The 18119-nt window shown below is 33.8% G+C and overlaps 1 protein-coding gene across 3 annotated transcripts in view; it reads left to right on the top strand.

The window, feature by feature from the left end:
- SMCHD1 (structural maintenance of chromosomes flexible hinge domain containing 1) overlaps window positions 1-18119 on the top strand; it is a 141649-nt gene that overhangs the window by 29950 nt on the left and 93580 nt on the right. For all 3 annotated transcript variants that reach the window (XM_077778161.1, XM_077778159.1, XM_077778160.1), the window contains exons 8-17: window positions 2821-2987; window positions 5097-5187; window positions 5885-6095; window positions 8142-8262; window positions 8341-8524; window positions 9836-10030; window positions 11698-11811; window positions 12372-12478; window positions 13223-13305; window positions 13471-13584. In XM_077778161.1, coding sequence (XP_077634287.1) covers window positions 2821-2987; window positions 5097-5187; window positions 5885-6095; window positions 8142-8262; window positions 8341-8524; window positions 9836-10030; window positions 11698-11811; window positions 12372-12478; window positions 13223-13305; window positions 13471-13584 — 1387 coding nt within the window. The remainder of the gene's footprint in view (window positions 1-2820; window positions 2988-5096; window positions 5188-5884; window positions 6096-8141; window positions 8263-8340; window positions 8525-9835; window positions 10031-11697; window positions 11812-12371; window positions 12479-13222; window positions 13306-13470; window positions 13585-18119) is intronic.

Raw genomic sequence — 18119 nt, 5'->3', positions numbered from 1 at the left:
TCTGCCACATTATTTTGATTTGTGTTTAATTTGTCCCAACATAGGTTTCATGAGTACTAGGAGGCCCTTGGTCCTTTTTCTGGAAAATCGTTTCCATCCTACTTTTTGGCTTCTTCAACTATTAAACACAGTTATTAAAATGTGTATAGAGTTGGTGGCTCTTGATCTATATCCAGGAGTCTTGCTTTTTCTAAGGAGCAATCTTTATGCCACTTAATACCAATGGTTCTTAAATCTGTATTTGTCAAGACTTTTCTCTTAAGATTGAGACACTGAATTAGGCTGGACTCCATTGAGGAAACAAATCATTCTAGGCACTTCAAACAGAAAAGGATTTAATAAAAGGAATTTGCTTGCATGATTTTTGGAATGGCTAGGAATGGGCTGAGCCTCATAGGAAGATACTGGGACACCCTGAAGTGACCTTCAAGGGAAGCTGTAACATCTGCTATAATCATGTAGCTGAAGGACCACCACTGGATTTGGAATTTAGAAACACATTGCCTTATTTGTAATCCAGATGTTGGAAAGGTCTTGCTGCCATAATTACTCCAACACCAAAACACAGACCTTCTGGCTATAACCCGTGCTGTATCAGTGCTAACACTTGAAGCCAAAACTTGGATATTGGTATTTCAGTACCTTGCTTGATAACAGAAAATATTCAGGACATCTCAGGAAATGGCCTTTGAGTTATTTTCCTCTTCTAAATCTTCGACTCCTACATGTAATTGGTGAAATGTAATTTGCCTCCATGACATAAAATGTAAGGGAGTCTGAAAAGTAGACTTTTGGTTTTCCATTCTCTGCAGCCGAGGAAGGGACAACAAAAGATGGAATGAATCGGTGCTGAATACCAACTGATCCTATCTGGCACACTCATTTCCAATTTCAGTTAGATGTCCTTCCCAAATGTTCCCTAAGGAACTCACTTTTGGTACCTCTGAAATCAAATTATTACCTACATCTTTCCCTATTCTTTCTGTTTCTTCACCTTTCCCCCCAACTACCCTCTTCAGTTAACAGCCATCCCCTGGCCAAAGTAGTTAGTAATTGTGTAATTCTTGTTAATTATTCACCTTTCAGTTCTGACTTCCAAAAATAGTTTTTCATCTACCCTCTCTTCCATCCGTTTTCACTGCTTCATTCAGCCTTTCTAGCCTCATCTTTCATCATATATTTAATATATACTTCACACTACCCTTGTTTGCCTTATACTCTCAAATCTTTCATGTTATCTTTGGGCTGGAATGTTATAATGATTTGCTGGGAAAATGTCACCCTCTTTTTAATTCTATAGCTCTTGGTTCATATCTTTATAATGACACATTGTTTTGTAATCATTTGTTTCTCATCCATCAGATGAAATTTGTAGGGAAGAAGGGCGCTATCTTATTTAACTCTGTTGTCTTCCCTGTACCCATGTTGAGTCATAGGACTTAGAAGTGCTTGATAAATAATTTGGTAATGAACCCGCATCATTAGTAAACCCAAACTAATCCACTAAGCTCTCAAAAGTGTATAAAATGTTATTTGTATACTATATATTGTAGCTATAATATTAGTGAGTTAACGTGTAGCGATGCATGGGAATGGTTTTGGAGGGTTGGTTTGTTTGAATGTTTATTTGAGAGAGAGAGAGAGCGAGCGAGCAAGCAAGCAAGCGCGTGGGTACATGTGCCCAAGTAGGGGAGGGGCAGAGAGGGAAAGAGAACATCCCATGCAGGTTCCACATGCGGCAAGGAGCCTGATACGGCGCTTGATCTGAAAAACTGCAAAATCATGACCTGAGCTGAAATCAAGACTCAGATGCTTAACCATCTGAGCCACCCAGGCACCCTTGGAGGGCTTGATTTTATTTACTTTAGAGAAAGTTCTTTGGTAATATATGCTTATTAAAAAAAAATCAGGGGCACCTGGGTGGCTCGGTTGGTTAAGCATCCGACTTTGGCTCAGGTCATGATCTCATGGTTCGTGGGTTTGAGCCCCACGTCGGGCTCTGTGCTGACAGCTAGCTCAGAACCTGGAGCCTGCTTTAGATTCTGTGTCTCCCTCTCTCTCTGACCCTCCCCTGTTCACGTTGTCTCTCTCAGAAATAAAACATTAAAAAAATCAGTTTCTTAGATAAAATAGTTTAGTGTGTATCCTTATCAGTTTTTATTATATAGCAACATGCATATTGTATGTATGTAATTTTAACACATATAGACCAACTGTAAAAACAGACATTTGTAATTCTTATCCTTGAACACTCCCTATCCTTGAAAACTCCCAATTCTTTCCCCCTCCCTCCTTTCCTTCTGAGCAAGCTATAGATATTCTCTGAAACTGTACTGGGGCACAGGATGATTTTACTCCTTTTTAAACACAGTGCCTTTGGGCTAAGCCAGCTGAGTTCAGGCTGCATCCCAGCTTTCTTGAACATGGAGAGCTGGGCATTTGTCCTGACCATTTTAAGTGGTAGGTGTCTCAAGCAAGGATTCATTCCACCTTAGGGTAAATGTCCTCAGTTTTTTTCAGCATTTTTAAACTCCGTATTTGTTGTTTTTTTACCTTTTCTTTTATGATTCTACAATTGGCTTAGCATTATAGTATAGGGTACTCCTGTATGTATGCCAGTTTAGCAATCTATGTTAAAGCTATCCTGCTCTCACAGCATTGTCACATACTCAGCTGATTTGTATTGGGCCGTTTTCCTTCAAAATTTTTTTGAAGCCTGTTGATGAAACTATCCAAGTGAATCATATTAAAAATCAATGTAAATGTTATTTATTATAATTAAGTGTATCTAATCTGTTGTATTTATATTCACTCTCCTAGCCATCTGATTCTGTTCACATTACAAATGATGATGAAAGATTTCTACATCATCTTATCTTAGAGGAGAAAGAAAAAGATAGTTTTACTGCTGTGGTTATCACAGGAGTACAACCAGAACACATACAGTACTTGAAAAATTATTTTCTTCTTTGGACAAGACAGTTAGCGTAAGTAATTATTTGATTCAGGACATGTTGCTACTTTTTTTAAGACAGAAAATATTACAGATATATCAAAAACCTCTTGGTTGTGTGCTTTGCTCCTAATTTCCTTCTCTTCAGTACAGTAACTACTACTCTGATGTTGGCATTAAAACAGCTCTTTATTCTGTAAATAATTACTGATTACCTGTAGTATGTTGGTCATTATTTGAAGGACAGGCTTTTGAGACCTGTCATAAAATTTAAAGTAAACTCAGGAATTCTCAAATTCATCATGACTTTCATATTCCCCTTTTGTGTTTCTTCTCTATAGCACCTATCATAATCTTCCATACCATGTATTTTTAATTTTTTTGTATAACATCTCCCATTGGAATCTTTTTTTATGCACTACTATATTCCTAGTGTTTCCTGTTAAATAATAGATGATCAGTAAATGTTTATCAAATGAATGCATGAAGTCTGTTAAAATACTCAAATTGGCCTATGTGACAAAGAATAATATTGAAAATAAATAGTCGTATATCTATTACAGGAAAACTTTTAGGGAGTGTGACATATTCCATTAGACCAAATATTCAGAATATTTAATGGTTCTTAGTTTTTTCTCTGTAGTTACGTAGTAAGGACCATTTACTGGATTATTTCCATTAGTCTGAATTACTGCATATGGCAAAAATGGGTATAAATGCACACATTTACATTTCTTACAAAGTATTTTTTCATATTTATCCAAAAGGCTAATTAATTACTTCATTTGAGATTTTTTATTTTGTAGAGAAACATATACTGTTTAAATTTTTTTTTACATTTTTTAAGTGTTTTATTATTTTTTGAGAGAGACAGAGCATGAGCAGGGGAGGGGCAGAGAGAAGGAGACACAGAATTTGAAGTAGGCTCAAGTCTTCGAGCTGTCAACACAGAGCCCAATATGGGGCTCGAACCCACAAACTTCAGGACCATGACCTGAGTTGAAGTCAGACTCCCAACCGACTGAGCCACTCGGGCAACCCTAAAATCTTTTCTTTTATGGGAAAATAACTTTATTTTAAAAGTACCTTTTTGCTGCATATTGATGTTTGTTGAGTCTGTAATGTAAGAATTTTAAATAAGACTTTGGAATTTTTATTCTTGAAATACATATTTCATTAGCTATTTTGTAATAATTTAACCAAAGGAACTCAGCATGCATAACACATACTTAGAATATAATCTTGCTCTAACAAAGAATAATCTATCACTTTAACCATTCTTGAAATTCTTTTAATCTATTTATAGCACTTTCTTAATGTATTGTTGTAAACTTACTTCTGATTATAGTAACACTTTTTATATGCATAAGGAAAGATCTAAAGATTTTCAGTGATTTCCTTTTATCTCAGTATTTTAAAGAATAGCTGGGATAATTTTTTACAAATAAAATTCACATGAAGGAATATTGCAAATACTTGTTTGAAGAGTAAATTATAAAGTGGTACAGTTTAGCCCTAAATAATCTCACCAAAAAACTTTTAAAACTTAAAGTAGCAGAGAGTTCTGAATTGGTTTTTAAAGGGATTATATTGAGTTTATTAGTTTTGTTTTAGGAATGTTGGGGTGAGATTGTTTCAATGCTGTAAGAGAGGAGAGAGGAGAGTTGTAGAGTAATATTCTCATATTGAGATAATTTAAAAATATACAATCCTATGTACTCCCTGATGTTTAAGTCCTTTCTAGAACATTCCTGACAAGAAGAATTAACAGTCTTTTGTCTTCTAGTTCTCATACTGTTCTTCCTAGAGGTATAATTCATGTGGGCTTTTGATGTTGGAAAGTCTTGGATTGTAGCCCACCTCTCTTGAACTCTAGTTCTATAACCTTAGGTAAATTCTGAAAATTCCTTGTACCCCACTTTCTGTATCTATAACATGAGGTAACAATACCTGCATTTCAAATTGTTTTTACCATTAAATGGTATACTGTATTTAAGAATGCTTAGTATAATATTTGGCTGGCATCTACCAAATAGATACTGTCAAATAGTAGTTATAAAAATTTTTTGTAACTTATTATATGAAGTATAATTTTATGAATTAAATTGAATTAAAAGTATAAAGTTATTTTTCTGTATTTTAGGCATATTTATCATTACTATATTCATGGCCCAAAAGGAAATGAAAAACGTACTTCAAAAGAAGTTGGACCTTTCAACAACATTGATATTGAAGTAAGATAAAATTCTTTGTTAAAATATTACAAGTTATTAGGTACCTGTTCCAGTTCCAAATGAATGTGGATAAGAAAAATCAGTCAATAGACAATCCTCCTCTCCTTGTCTTGTACCAAAGTACTTTGGCAATTTAATATTTAAGTAAAGAGATCATTACTAGATATATGTAGTTTTTGAAACTTTATTTAGTATAGTATTTGCTTTGTTCTTCTCCTGTCTTCCTCAGAGATACTAGATGTGGTTGAACATCAGGTTTCAAAGTGGGGAGGAAAAGGGATATAAGTGTTTCTCTTTGTTCATAAAAGTCTCATAATGTTGAAGTAAGATTTAGAAGTACAGAACATTTCAGTATTGAGTCCTCAATATCCTTGCCCACACCTTGGAAAGAATTTCACATGCATCATTGTCTCACTTCCTACCTCTAGCAAGAAACCTTAAATGTACTCCTTAGTTAATTATTCTTCAGCTTTGCTTTGCTACATTGTATTTTTTAAGTAGTGTATTGTATTCCTTATTGAGATGCTTCTTATGGTTATTTAACCCATATATAAACATATATATATATGTATATTTAAGTAAGCTATATGATTACTTGTTTAAGTACAGTTCTTGCCTGTTCTGTTGTTGGATCATAGTTGAGAACAAAAGTAAGTCACCATAGAATTTAATTATTTTTGTTTTATTTTTATTTTAGATTTCTATGTTTGAAAAGGGGAAGGCACCTAAGATTGTCAACCTAAGGGAAATAGAAGATGACATGCAGACGTTGTATATAAACACAGCAGCTGATAGTTTTGAGTTCAAGGCTCATGTTGAAGGAGATGGTGTAGTGGAAGGGATTATTCGATATCACCCTTTCTTATATGATAGAGAAACTTACCCCGATGATCCATGCTTTCCATCAAGTATGTTAATCTGTTATCTTAGCTACAAAATGTGAAGTTGTGATTTAGAATTTTTTTAATGATTATTATTAGTCGGGCTGTTAAGGCTAGATAAATATTAAAACTTTCTTTCTTAAGCTTAAGTTGTTAGGTGTTTATAATTTTTATAATTCTTGATTTTTGTGTGTATTCACTTCCAGATGAGTAAAGCACTGGCTTTAAGGAATATTACATATTCTTTTCTCATGAATATCTTACTGAACTTTTAGCTATGTACTGAATAGTAATCATTTATATATTGTCTTCCCATTGTCTTTGTAGGTATTTATAAAGAAGTTTTAAGCTTTTCATAGTCATGTCAATTTTTTTTAATGCTTTCTTTTGTCTTGCTGTGGAAAACCTTCTTACATTTCCAGATTATGAAAAGGTCCTGTAGCTTTTCTTAAAAATCATCTTATGTTTACATCTTTAATGCACTTAAAATCTTTTTTTGTGCGTACAATGAGGTAGGGCTTTGCCTTAATATTTTCCATGTGAGTATTTAGTTTTGTAGCACCAGTTACTGGATGTTATTATTTTTTAAATATTTGAAATATTTTGTAATAATACTGACTTCCATTAAGTACACAGATTTGAATTCTTTATATAAGCTATTGATGTATTTTATATATACATGTATACATGTGTAATGATACTCTTGTAGCTTCATATTATATATTGATACCTGCAGGTTAGGAAATTCACCTTTCTTTTTTGAGGAAATTTTAATCTTTTGCTCTTCCGGGTAAACTTTGGAATCACTTTGTGCATTCACTTAAGAAAAAAATCCTGGTGGAGTTACTGAGATTGCATTCATACGTAGATTAACGATATTAAACTTTCTCATTCAGAGTACTTTTTAGTCTTGTGGGTTCTGGAACTGGGTTTCCTAATTTAAGTCCCATCTTTGCCACTTTCTATTGTGTAAACTTTGACAAACTACTCCTTATCTCTGTTTCTTTATCTGTGAAATGGGAGGTCATCTCTTTCCTTGTAGAAGTGTTGTGAATTTTAGATACACTGGTGCAAATCCTTAGAATAGCGTCCATCATAATTTAGTAAGTGTGGCTCTATCTTCCCCAATGTAGCTGAACCCTTTTTTGTTTGACATTTGTCATTTTTGTATGCTATAGACAAAAAGATAAAGTTGTTTCAAATGGTATCTTAAAATAAGAATAAGTTGAGTGATCCAGAGGGATTCTCTAAGAGCAAAGTGATTTGGTTTAATTGAAAGGAACTTCTCTGTTCAATGTTTTTTGGGGGAAGAAGGGTTTATTTTGTATAGGTGCCTGAAAGCCAAAGTAACTAAGGTGTTACTCTATCAGGATCATAGTGTTTGATCCTAATTTATTTGGATATATGAAAATGTATTGCTAAGAAGCATAAAAATGTTAGACAATTGTGCTAATTCTGCATTTGATGCTTTGTAATATAATTCTAGCTGTATCACCTAAATCTGATCTTTGAAAATTTAATAGCTTATTTAAAGTAAAATTAAATTTAGTGTTACTGAGTAATCAAATTAGGCAAAGTTGCTGCTACTAGATACTGTAGATTTCCCAGATGATTTTTATGTGAGCATACTGGTTCTGACAGAATTGTGAAACTTGTATTTGAGGTACAGGATTCAGGCTCTTATATTTGTAGGGAAGAGGGATTTTGCTATAGGGCATAATCTCTTTACATATGTGACTCTTTTACACTATACATAGATTTTAAGATTGAAGGCTTAGCAGCTAGTGTAGTACTCTTAACACAGATTGATAAGTAACATAAGTAATTATATATTAACGTAAATAAGAACATCTTTGGTAATGTGGTACAGCTTCAGAAATCTGCCTTTCTGAGGGCAAACTAAAGTTGTCATTAAGTTTTATAGAAAGCAGTGTGAGACACCTTATGAGCTTTTGTTACAGTTTCTCTGACACAACTTCAATATTTCACGTAAAGAAGTGGGTTACTTGGTGGTAAAAGTTGCATAAACTCTATAGCAATAAACATTTTGCTCTGTTCATGCATTTGCTTTAGAATTAAAAGATGAAGATGATGATGATGATTGTTTTATACTTGAGAAAGCAGCAAGAGGGAAAAGGCCTATTTTTGAATGTTTTTGGAATGGACGGCTAATACCGTATACATCTGTTGAAGAGTAAGTTTTGATTTTTGCTGAAATTACATTGATTTATAAACCTAATCTCTTACTAACTAATGTTTTGTTCTGTTCAAGCTTTGACTGGTGTACTCCTCCAAAGAAGAGAGGGCTTGCACCAATTGAATGTTACAATAGAATATCTGGTGCATTATTCACTAATGACAAATTCCAGGTCAGCACAAATAAACTGACTTTTATGGATCTTGAGCTAAAATTGAAAGATAAGAACACCCTTTTCACAAGGATTTTAAATGGACAGGTATGATTTTAAATACAAATTTTGAGTATTTGCATGTGTTGTATTTTAAGTACAAGAAGTCATGGATAATATAGACTTGTATTGATAATTTGTGTGCTTTTTATTTTATTAGATCAAATGAATATATATAAATTGTTGAGCATTTATTGAAAAATTTCAAACTGATTAGGCTTTGTTTCAGTAAAATTACAGATCTATATTTAGATCTTAGTATCAAGACCTATGACAGTGAATAGAAGCTACAGAAGCATGTCCATTTGATGAGAGCATGTAAAATAATATTTTATACTATAAGGGCTATACATAGAAGTTCAGTATAGAAATTTGATAGGCTTAATTTTCTTCAGTGATAAGATACTGGTATTCCAATTTCAAGTCAAAAACTTTTAAGGTGAAATCTTTTTTTTTGGTCCCATTTTCATTGGAAATGGTATATCATACAGTAAGGTATGTGGGAAGAAATGAACTTATTTAACTTCATGTGTTGTTTTCTATGAAAGCATGTAATGTGGAGGGTTTTTTCCCCTACTAATTTCTTAAAGACAGGCATTAAACAGCTTATGCTTGAGTATAAATCTTTCCATACTATCTCCCAACAGGGTGAAGAATGGTAAATAGAAACACATTTCTTTAATATTAGAGAACACTTCATTTTCATTTCATGTTTTAACTTTTTTGAATAGGTACTATATATATGTATATATAGATATAGTACATAATAAGTAAAAGGAAAAATGTGTTCAGTATAGCAGTGTTTCTCAACCTTTTTTGTCATTATCCTCCTCATAAGGAGCTTTTTAGACTTTTTTCCCCCTGATCACTTCCCTCAGTGATATTTTAATACCATAGATAAACTGTATTTATGTTTACTATATATATGTGTATGTCTATGCTTGATAAATGGAAAGAAATTCTTATCACCTTATTGAGGATGTGCATAGTTCACAGTGAGGAGCTTTTTGCTTCCCATAGCCAACTAATTCTCTTTCTCCTAGGCAGCCAGTGTTCATCATTTTTGGTGTACTCTAGGATTTATACCAGGGAAGGGAAGCTTTGTTGTAGGTAGTGACCATTGAGACCTTGGTTTCAAAGATGATAGCAATGATTTGTTTTCTTTAGTAATGCTTTTGTTAGAAATATAAATTTGTCTGGGAGAAAGTTCCAGCAGAATATTTTAATTTTTTATTAGGTTTTCTGAGGGTGGGATATGTGGAAGAATAAAAGGAATGAATGATGTGTCTATGGTTGTATTTGTTTACTAGTAGCTATATTTCATAGAACATTAAAAGTTGTTTTTTTTTTTTTTTACAGGAACAGCGAATGAAAATTGATAGAGAATTTGCTTTATGGCTGAAGGACTGTCATGAGAAGTATGACAAACAAATAAAATTTACATCTTTTAAAGGAATAATTACACGTCCTGATCTTCCTTCTAAAAAGCAGGGCCCCTGGGCAACATACTCAGCAATAGAATGGGATGGAAAAATATACAAAGCAGGACAGCTGGTAGGTTTAACTTATTTTTGAATTCAGTTGTTTTTTTNCCAGGCTCTGAGCTGGCAGTCAGCACAGAGCCCAACGCGGGGCTCGAACCCACGAACCGCGAGATCATGACCTGAGCGAAAGTCGGACGCTTAACCGACTAAGCCACCCAGGCGCCCCTGAATTCAGTTTTGAATAGAATTTGAAATTAAATTAAATGTATTAGAATTTAACAACAAAATTGTGCATGTATTGACTCCTCAGGAGCCAGGAGAGAATGAAGAGATCAGTTGATTTTAATTGCATAATTTAACATGACACTTACTAAAAACCTGTTTCCCAAAAGATCTATTAGCAAGGTTTTTAATTTTTTTCTTGCACTAAACTTAAATGGAGAGTCTTAATTTTTTCTTTTAATGTGATATGAAGTAATGAGTGTTTCTGGTTTTTAATTTTTTTTTTTTTTTACTAAATTTTTGTTGAGTATCTGCTGCTTGTAAGCAACTCTGCTTGTTGATTGCATTATAGAGAATGAAGAGATCTAGGAGAGAGGTCTTTTGTCTGTAGGGACATTACAGTCTAAAATTGGAAATAACCTAAACATAAATAATAATAGATAAGAGAACAAATGCTGTGAAAAGAGAGGATGAATACTGTTTTAGCAGTTTGGAAGGAGAGGGAGAGTATTTTCTGACTTTGGTCCTGGGAGAAAAGCAAATCATGACATTGTTTGGGCAAGAAGTGGCATTTGTATGGACCTTGAAAGAGGTAAAGAGTTGGATGTTTATACAGATAAAACAAATGTTGAAGGGTGTCCATTCACTCTGTAATGGGAAAGGAATCATGTTATAGTTAAAGCCTTGGAATTGTTGGAATTGGATGTGATCACCTAGAGAGGTAGTATGTGTAGTAAGAGCCTGGCTTTTCCAGCATATAGGAGGGTTAGGATGAAAAGGATGTGCTGGCAAAGGAAAATGAAAGGGATAAAGATCGAAGGAAACCCTGAAGTCAAGCATTGAGTTACAGGGAGGAAGTGATCTTTTTATCAAGTTCTTTGTGGTGGTTGAGTAAGGTGCTTTCTCAGAGACCACAGGCTGAATGCAGACACTAATACATGTAAGTACAATGAAACAGCAAGTAGTAAAGTTGGGTTGTCCTGCAACATGTTGTGTGTGAAAGGAAATAGTTTAGAAATGAGGCTGAAAAAGCAGGTTGTGTATAAACTTTTGTAGTTCCTGTCAGGAGTTTCTGAATTGAACTAATGAAAATTATCTTTAGATTTTTAAAGCCAAGTAAGGAAAAGAGTACCTGTAGGCAAGCTTTGAGCCAGTTTATGTGAAAGAAATAACTTGTCAGTTTGTAATCACTGTTCATAATCTGAAAGCAAGATTTTGTAGGGGAAAAAGGGTTTGAGGTACTTTGGCTTCATAATTGACTTTGGAGGAATGATGGACCTTTTAGGCATATGCATAACTATGACATTTTTGTATGAAGAAGCCACTGTATCTTTACAAAAATATGTTAAGTGGGAAACTTACATAAGCAAATATAAATAAATACAACTTTATTAGAATGTTTTTGTCAGTAATTTTTCTGATGAGTTTTCCCTTTCAATGAAATAGTTTTATGATTATGAATATTAAGCTTGTTTTAATAAATACTAAAAGCCTTTTTCTAAAACTAAATATTAGGTCAAGACAATCAAGACACTTCCTCTCTTTTATGGAAGCATAGTAAAATTTTTTCTTTACGGTGATCATGATGGAGAAGTATATGCCACAGGAGGAGAGGTTCAGATTGCAATGGTAAGATAGCAAGTAATAAAATATTTTTATTGGAAGTCTTGGTACTGCTTATTTTTGTTTAATCCTGAAATAAAGATACAGTATTGTATTTTCTGCTTGCATTTGGTTTTCTGTTGGACACATTAGTGTTAGCATGAATTTTTATGTTTCTTATTTGGTGTTTTCAATAATCTGTAGAGCTTAACATCTGTATGTCCAGTGTTTAACAAACATACATATGTTATTTCTAGTTTTCAAAGTAATTTTGTAGAGTGCACATTTTGTCCAAGGCCCACAAACTAGTAAAAATTGGAGCCAGGATTCTTTCTCAAAGATGAATAAATCCAAAACAAGAATGGGCTTTATCCTTATACTATATTCTTATTAATATTTGAGTGGTATTTAATTATATTTAAGGAGGTTACATGAAAAATAGAAAAACCATTGTGGTATAATGTAATAATAGCTATTATGGCTTATATATTTAATTAGGGTAAAATGTTTTTTTGAGATAAACAAGTGTTTTCATTGTTGTCAAATTTGAATAATTTTTTTTTGAAATGTTGATGTAAATTATTCAGGAACCTCAAGCACTGTATGATGAAGTAAAAACTGTGCCAATTGCAAAGCTTGATAGGACAGTTGCTGAGAAAGCTGTGAAAAAATATGTAGAAGATGAAATGGCAAGGTAATTCACATTTCAGAATGTAGGATAAGAGTAACAAGAAAATAAAAAATGAATCATAGTGCTTTTAATTATTCTTGAGTGTGTTGTTATGGACACATAATAGGACATTGGTACTCTTAGGTGTATGCATTGTGATGAACTTGCTGTTAAAGAAAATTGAGAGCTTTGATTGTAAAATAGAATCCTGCATTTTGTAGAAAAAGGAGGAAATTTTATATATCTAATGTGTCACTGTTTTAGGTCTAATGTGTCACTGTTTTAGGTGCTATGACTCAGGTATGTTAGAAAACAACTTGGTTTGACCTGCAATTAGAAGAAAGTCGTCCTAACTGTTGAGAGATAAAGATTAGTACCAAAGAAGTAAAGGAAAGTAGAAAGACAGAACTGTAGCTCTTGTTTGGCTAATGATGCAGTCATTTTGATTCTTACTGAATTTCACCAGTAATTCTATTCATAGAGTTTATTACCAAAGGTAACTTGTACTATAAAAGAGCAGAGCACACCCTCCCACCCAATATTGATAATTCTTGGCTCTTAATACCAAGAGATTTTGTATTAATGTTTCAGTACCACAGTAATGGTTAGGAAGGAAAAATTTTTTAGATTATTAATCATGTAGAATTTTAACATTGGCCTTTCAAAATATTATATCAAATAAATATTACAGTTTTTAGTGACTTCTATTTATCTAAGAACCATAATTAACATAGTTCATGAAACATTAATATGCTGGTTTCATAATAGGCTCCCTGATAGATTGTCAGTAACTTGGCCTGAAGGAGATGAATTATTGCCAAATGAGATTAGGCCTGCTGGAACCCCCATTGGTATGTGTTTTTTTTCCCTTAATACTGAAAATACCCTTTTTGTGTGCCGTACATATTTAATATGTAAAAGACCATGATAAATTAAAATGCTGTGTTAAGACCTAGCAGACTCATCACATTTTTTAGTGTAACTAAGACATTTTACTTTAAATTTTGGACTGATAGGTGCATTAAGAATTGAAATACTGAATAAAAAGGGGGAAGCAATGCAGAAACTTCCAGGAACAAGTCATGGAGGGTCAAAGAAACTCCTGGTTGAGCTCAAAGTTATATTGCATTGTAAGTATGCAAACTAATTTGGATCTTTAATATTTGTTCTTAAATGTGTAATGCAGGTTTTAATATCTACATATAATTATCGATGACCGAGCAATCTGAGAGACACAGTAGATTTTATTAAAGTTAGGAATTTCAATTGTGTTAATGACTAATATTTTTAATTGGTATTTTTTTAAGTTTTTTTTTTTTTTTAATGTTTTATCAGCATGAGCAAGGGAGGGTCAGAAAGAGAGGGAGGTGCAGAATCTGAAGCAGGCTCGAGACTCTGAGCTAGCTGTCAGCACAGAGCCAGATGCGGGGCTCGAATCCATGAACCGTGAGATCATGACCTGAGCCGAAGTCAGATGCTTAACTGACTGAGCCACCCAGGCGCCCCTTCCTTAAGTTTTTTTTTTTAAGTTTATTTATTTATTTTGGGGGAGTGAGCGAGCGAGCAGGAACAAGGGAGGGGCAGAGAGAGAATCCCAAGCAGGCTCTGCACGCTCAGTGTGGAGCCCAATGCAGGGCTCGAACTCATGAACCAGGAGATCATGAACCAGGAGATCATGACCTGAGCCAAAACCAAGAATCTGTTGCTTAGCCAACTGAACCACCCAACACCCAAGTGCCCTGTTTTTTGTTTTTTTTGTTTTTTTTGTTTTTTTACCTTTTATTCTGAATTTTCCCAAGTAGGTGATTGTGGGCTAAAATAAGATAAGATGTATGTATGTATAGGAATTTGTACTAGATAGGAATTCAGATTAGATAATTGTTAAAATTTGTTGTAAATCAAAGAACTATGGCTCTGAACCTGTGGGCTAGAAGTACTTGGTTTAGATTATAGGCCTGGTGACAGGAGAAGAACTGGGTATTCTTGCTTGTCTTATATTTCCCTAATTGGAATCATCTTGTTTCTTGTTCATTGTTTTTTTCTTGATTGCCTAAAAATATTTTCACTTATGTTTAAGAATCTGTTCTATCACTATATACTTGTATGTCTCGTCCGTGGATTTTGAAGACAACAGTATTTTCTTTGATATATGTGTATATCCAACAATTTAAAAACCAGTATGTGGTCATATATACTTTGACTGTATAAATGTCTTCTTAGGTCTCTCAGCATTGAACAGTTTGACTAACTTATTTTACTGAAATACTCTGATTTTTGACCTTTGTGACACCCTATACCACATTTCTCCAATCCCCCCACACCCCATTTATAGGATTCTGTACATACATACATCCCAGATGGGGTTCACTGGCTAAAATCAAAGTGTCAGCAAGATTGCATCCTTCTGGAGGCTTTAGGGCAGCCTTGCCTTTTCACTTTTCTAGAATCTGCCCACATTCTGTGGCTTGTGGCTCAGCAGAGCATCCTCCAGTCTTTCTGTGACTCTGACTCTCCTGCTCACCCCCTTCCCATATATTTTTTCCAACCAAAAATATTTTTTATTACATTAAAACATATATAAGTTTATCATTTTAACCTTTTAAAAATACACAGTTCAGTGACATTAAATACATTTATATTGTTGTACAACCATTACCACTGTCCATCTCTAGAACTTTTTTTTCAACCCAAACTAAAACTCTGTGGTAATAATTTCCCATCACTCCCTCCCCACATCTCCTGGTAATTGTTATACTTTGTGTCTCTGTGATTATGACTATTTTGGGAGTCTCAGTAAGTGGAATCAAATAAGTGAAATCATATTCTGTTGTATGTATGTGTACCACATTTAGCTTATCCATTCATTCATTGATGGAGACTTAGGTTGCTCTCATGCATTAGCTATTGTGAATAATGTCGCTGTGAACATTGGTATGCAAATGTCTGAGTCCTTGATTTCAATTCTCTTGCATATACTCAGATGTAGAATTGCTAGATCATATGCTAATTCTAATGTATAACTTTTTGAGGAACTGTCATACTCTTCTTCACAGTGGCTACACCATTTTACATTCCACATCCTTGCTAACACATATCAATTTCCCGGTTTTTTTTTTTCTGTTTGTTTGATAAAAGGCATCCTAATTGGTGTGAAGTGGTATTTTGTGGTTTTGATTTGCATTCCCCTAATGATGAGTGAAACTGAGCATCTTTTTGTGTGCTTATTGATCATCTCCATATCTTTTTTGGAGAGAAGTCTATTCAGGTCCTTCACTCATTTTTAAATTCTGTTGTTTTTGAGTTGTAAGAGTTCTTTGTATTTGAATAATCCTTATCAGATACTGTATAATTTGCACATATTTTCTCTTCATTCTGTGGAATGCCTTCCTACCCTATTGATTGGGTTTTTTGATGCAGAATATGTTTTAATTCTGATAATGTCCAATTTTTCTGTTTTTTGCTTTTGTTGCCTTTGCTTTTGATTTCCTACCCAAGAAGTCACTGTGAAATCTAGTCAGGAAACTTTTTCTTGAATGTTTGTGTGTAAGATTAGTTTTATCATTTTAGCTCTTACTTTTAGTTATTTGATTTATTTTGAGTTTAATTTATATAGATTAGCTTCCTTTGCATGTAGATATCCAGTTTTCATAGCACCAATAATCAGAAACACTATTTTTTCTCCATTGAATGGTCTTGGCATTCTTGTCAAAATCATTTGACCATATATTCAAGGTGTTATTTCTGAGCTTTCTATTCTGTTTCATTGGTCTATATGTCTGCTCTTAAGCCAGTACCACACTGTTTTGATAACTATAGTTCTGTAGTAACCTTTGAATGGAAATGTGAGTTCTCCAACTTTATTTTTCTTAAGATTGTTTTTTGGCCGTTTGGGTCTCTTGAGATTACATCTAAATTTAGCTTGGGTTTCCTATTTCTGCAAAAAGTGATATTGGGGTTTTGATAGGGATTATACTGAATCTATAGGTCATTGGGTATTATTATCATCTTAACAATACATGAACATGATTTTGTATCATCCATGTGTGCTGAATTTATTTACTGGCTGTAAACAATTTTTTGTGGAATCTTGAGGGCTTTGTACATAGAAGACGTGTCATTGGGTCACCTGGGTGGCTTAGTTGGTTAAGTGTTGAACTTCAGCTCAGGTCATGATCTCGTGTTCGTGAGTTGGAGCCTAACGTATTGAGCTCTCTGCTGTGTCAGCACAGAGCCCACATCACATCCTTTGTTGTCCCCCCCCCCACCCGTCTCTTCCCCACTTGCATTATCTCTCAAAACTAAACATTAAGAAAAATTGAAAAGATTGCGTCATCTACAAACATTGATAATTTTACTTCTTCCTTTACAAAATGGATTTTCTTTTTCTCTAATTGATCTGGCTAGGTTCCAATACCATGTTGAATGGATGTGGTGAAAGCAGGCATCCTTGTCTTTTTCCTGATCTCGGAGGGAAAGCTTTTAGACTTTCATTTCTAAATATAATGGTAGTTTTTGGCTTCTCATAATTCTGCAGGACTTAACATATGATCTGGCCTTGTCTTCCTGTTCAACCTTATTTCTGATATTTTCATCCTCACTGTATTCCTAATCAATTCTTTTTGTTCCCATACAAGCCCAGTTTTCCCACCTCTGGACCTTTGTATTTCCTCTGCTTGCAACTTTTAAGCAGCAATTTTTCGTATTATTTGTTTGTTTATAAATGCTTGTTTGTTTTGAGAGAGAGCAAGAAAAGGGAGGGGAATAGAGAGAGGGAAGAAGGAATCCCAAGCAGAGAGTGCAGAGCCCAAGGTGGGGGGGTCGATATTATAAACCGTTGGATCATGACCCGAGTTTAAATCAAGGGTCAGATATTTAACCAGCAGAGCCACCGAGGCTCCCCTAAACAGCAGATCTTTGATAAAACTCTTCTCAGGTTTCAGATTGTCACTGTCTTAGGCTTGTAATAAAAATCATAGACTTTTTTCTAGTTTACTAGTTTTATACTAATATACTTAGATTTATTTGTATAACTTGGTGTTTTGTTATTTCTTAAATGTGCCTTTGCTGTCTGTAACAGAGGTGCAAATTATTTCTAATGGATCAGTATAAATACTTTGGCTTTGAGGGCTCTAAATTCTTTGTCACAGCTACCTAACTGCTATTCTAGAATGAAAGCAGCCATGGGCAATAAAGTAGTTTGCAGACTCCCTGACATACAAGATGGAAATTCCATGAAAGCAAGCATATTGCTGGTTTTCTTCCCTTTTTTCTAGTGCCTAGTAAACAAGCAGTAATTATTAAATTTTTGTAAAAAAGATATCAGAAGGTTGCTTGGTCATTTTTAGAGAACTCTAATGGTTTACTGTCTAATATTCATTACAAATTTATAGCTCTGACATTTAAAAATTAAATTTATTATGAATAAAACAAAAGAATTATGTAATGGGCTCCAAGATATATTATTGGTTAACTTAAATCAATAGGAAGTATTTGGTTTTACTTGCTTCGTGTGTGTGTGTTGAATCTCAATTACATGCATCTTTAAAAAATGTGTAATTTCATTTATCATACTAATTCCTTTTTATTATCTAATAACGTATTCAACTTAAATTTCTCTGATTTTTAAAAATGTGGTTGTTTTTGGTATCAGACACATGTATTACAT

Source organism: Crocuta crocuta, unplaced genomic scaffold, assembly GCF_008692635.1.
Source record: "Crocuta crocuta isolate KB4526 unplaced genomic scaffold, BGI_CrCroc_1.0 scaffold26, whole genome shotgun sequence".
In the NCBI taxonomy this organism is placed as follows: domain Eukaryota; kingdom Metazoa; phylum Chordata; class Mammalia; order Carnivora; family Hyaenidae; genus Crocuta; species Crocuta crocuta.
The sequence above is the reverse complement of the archived record's forward strand: the minus strand, read 5'-3'. Positions and strand labels throughout refer to the sequence as shown.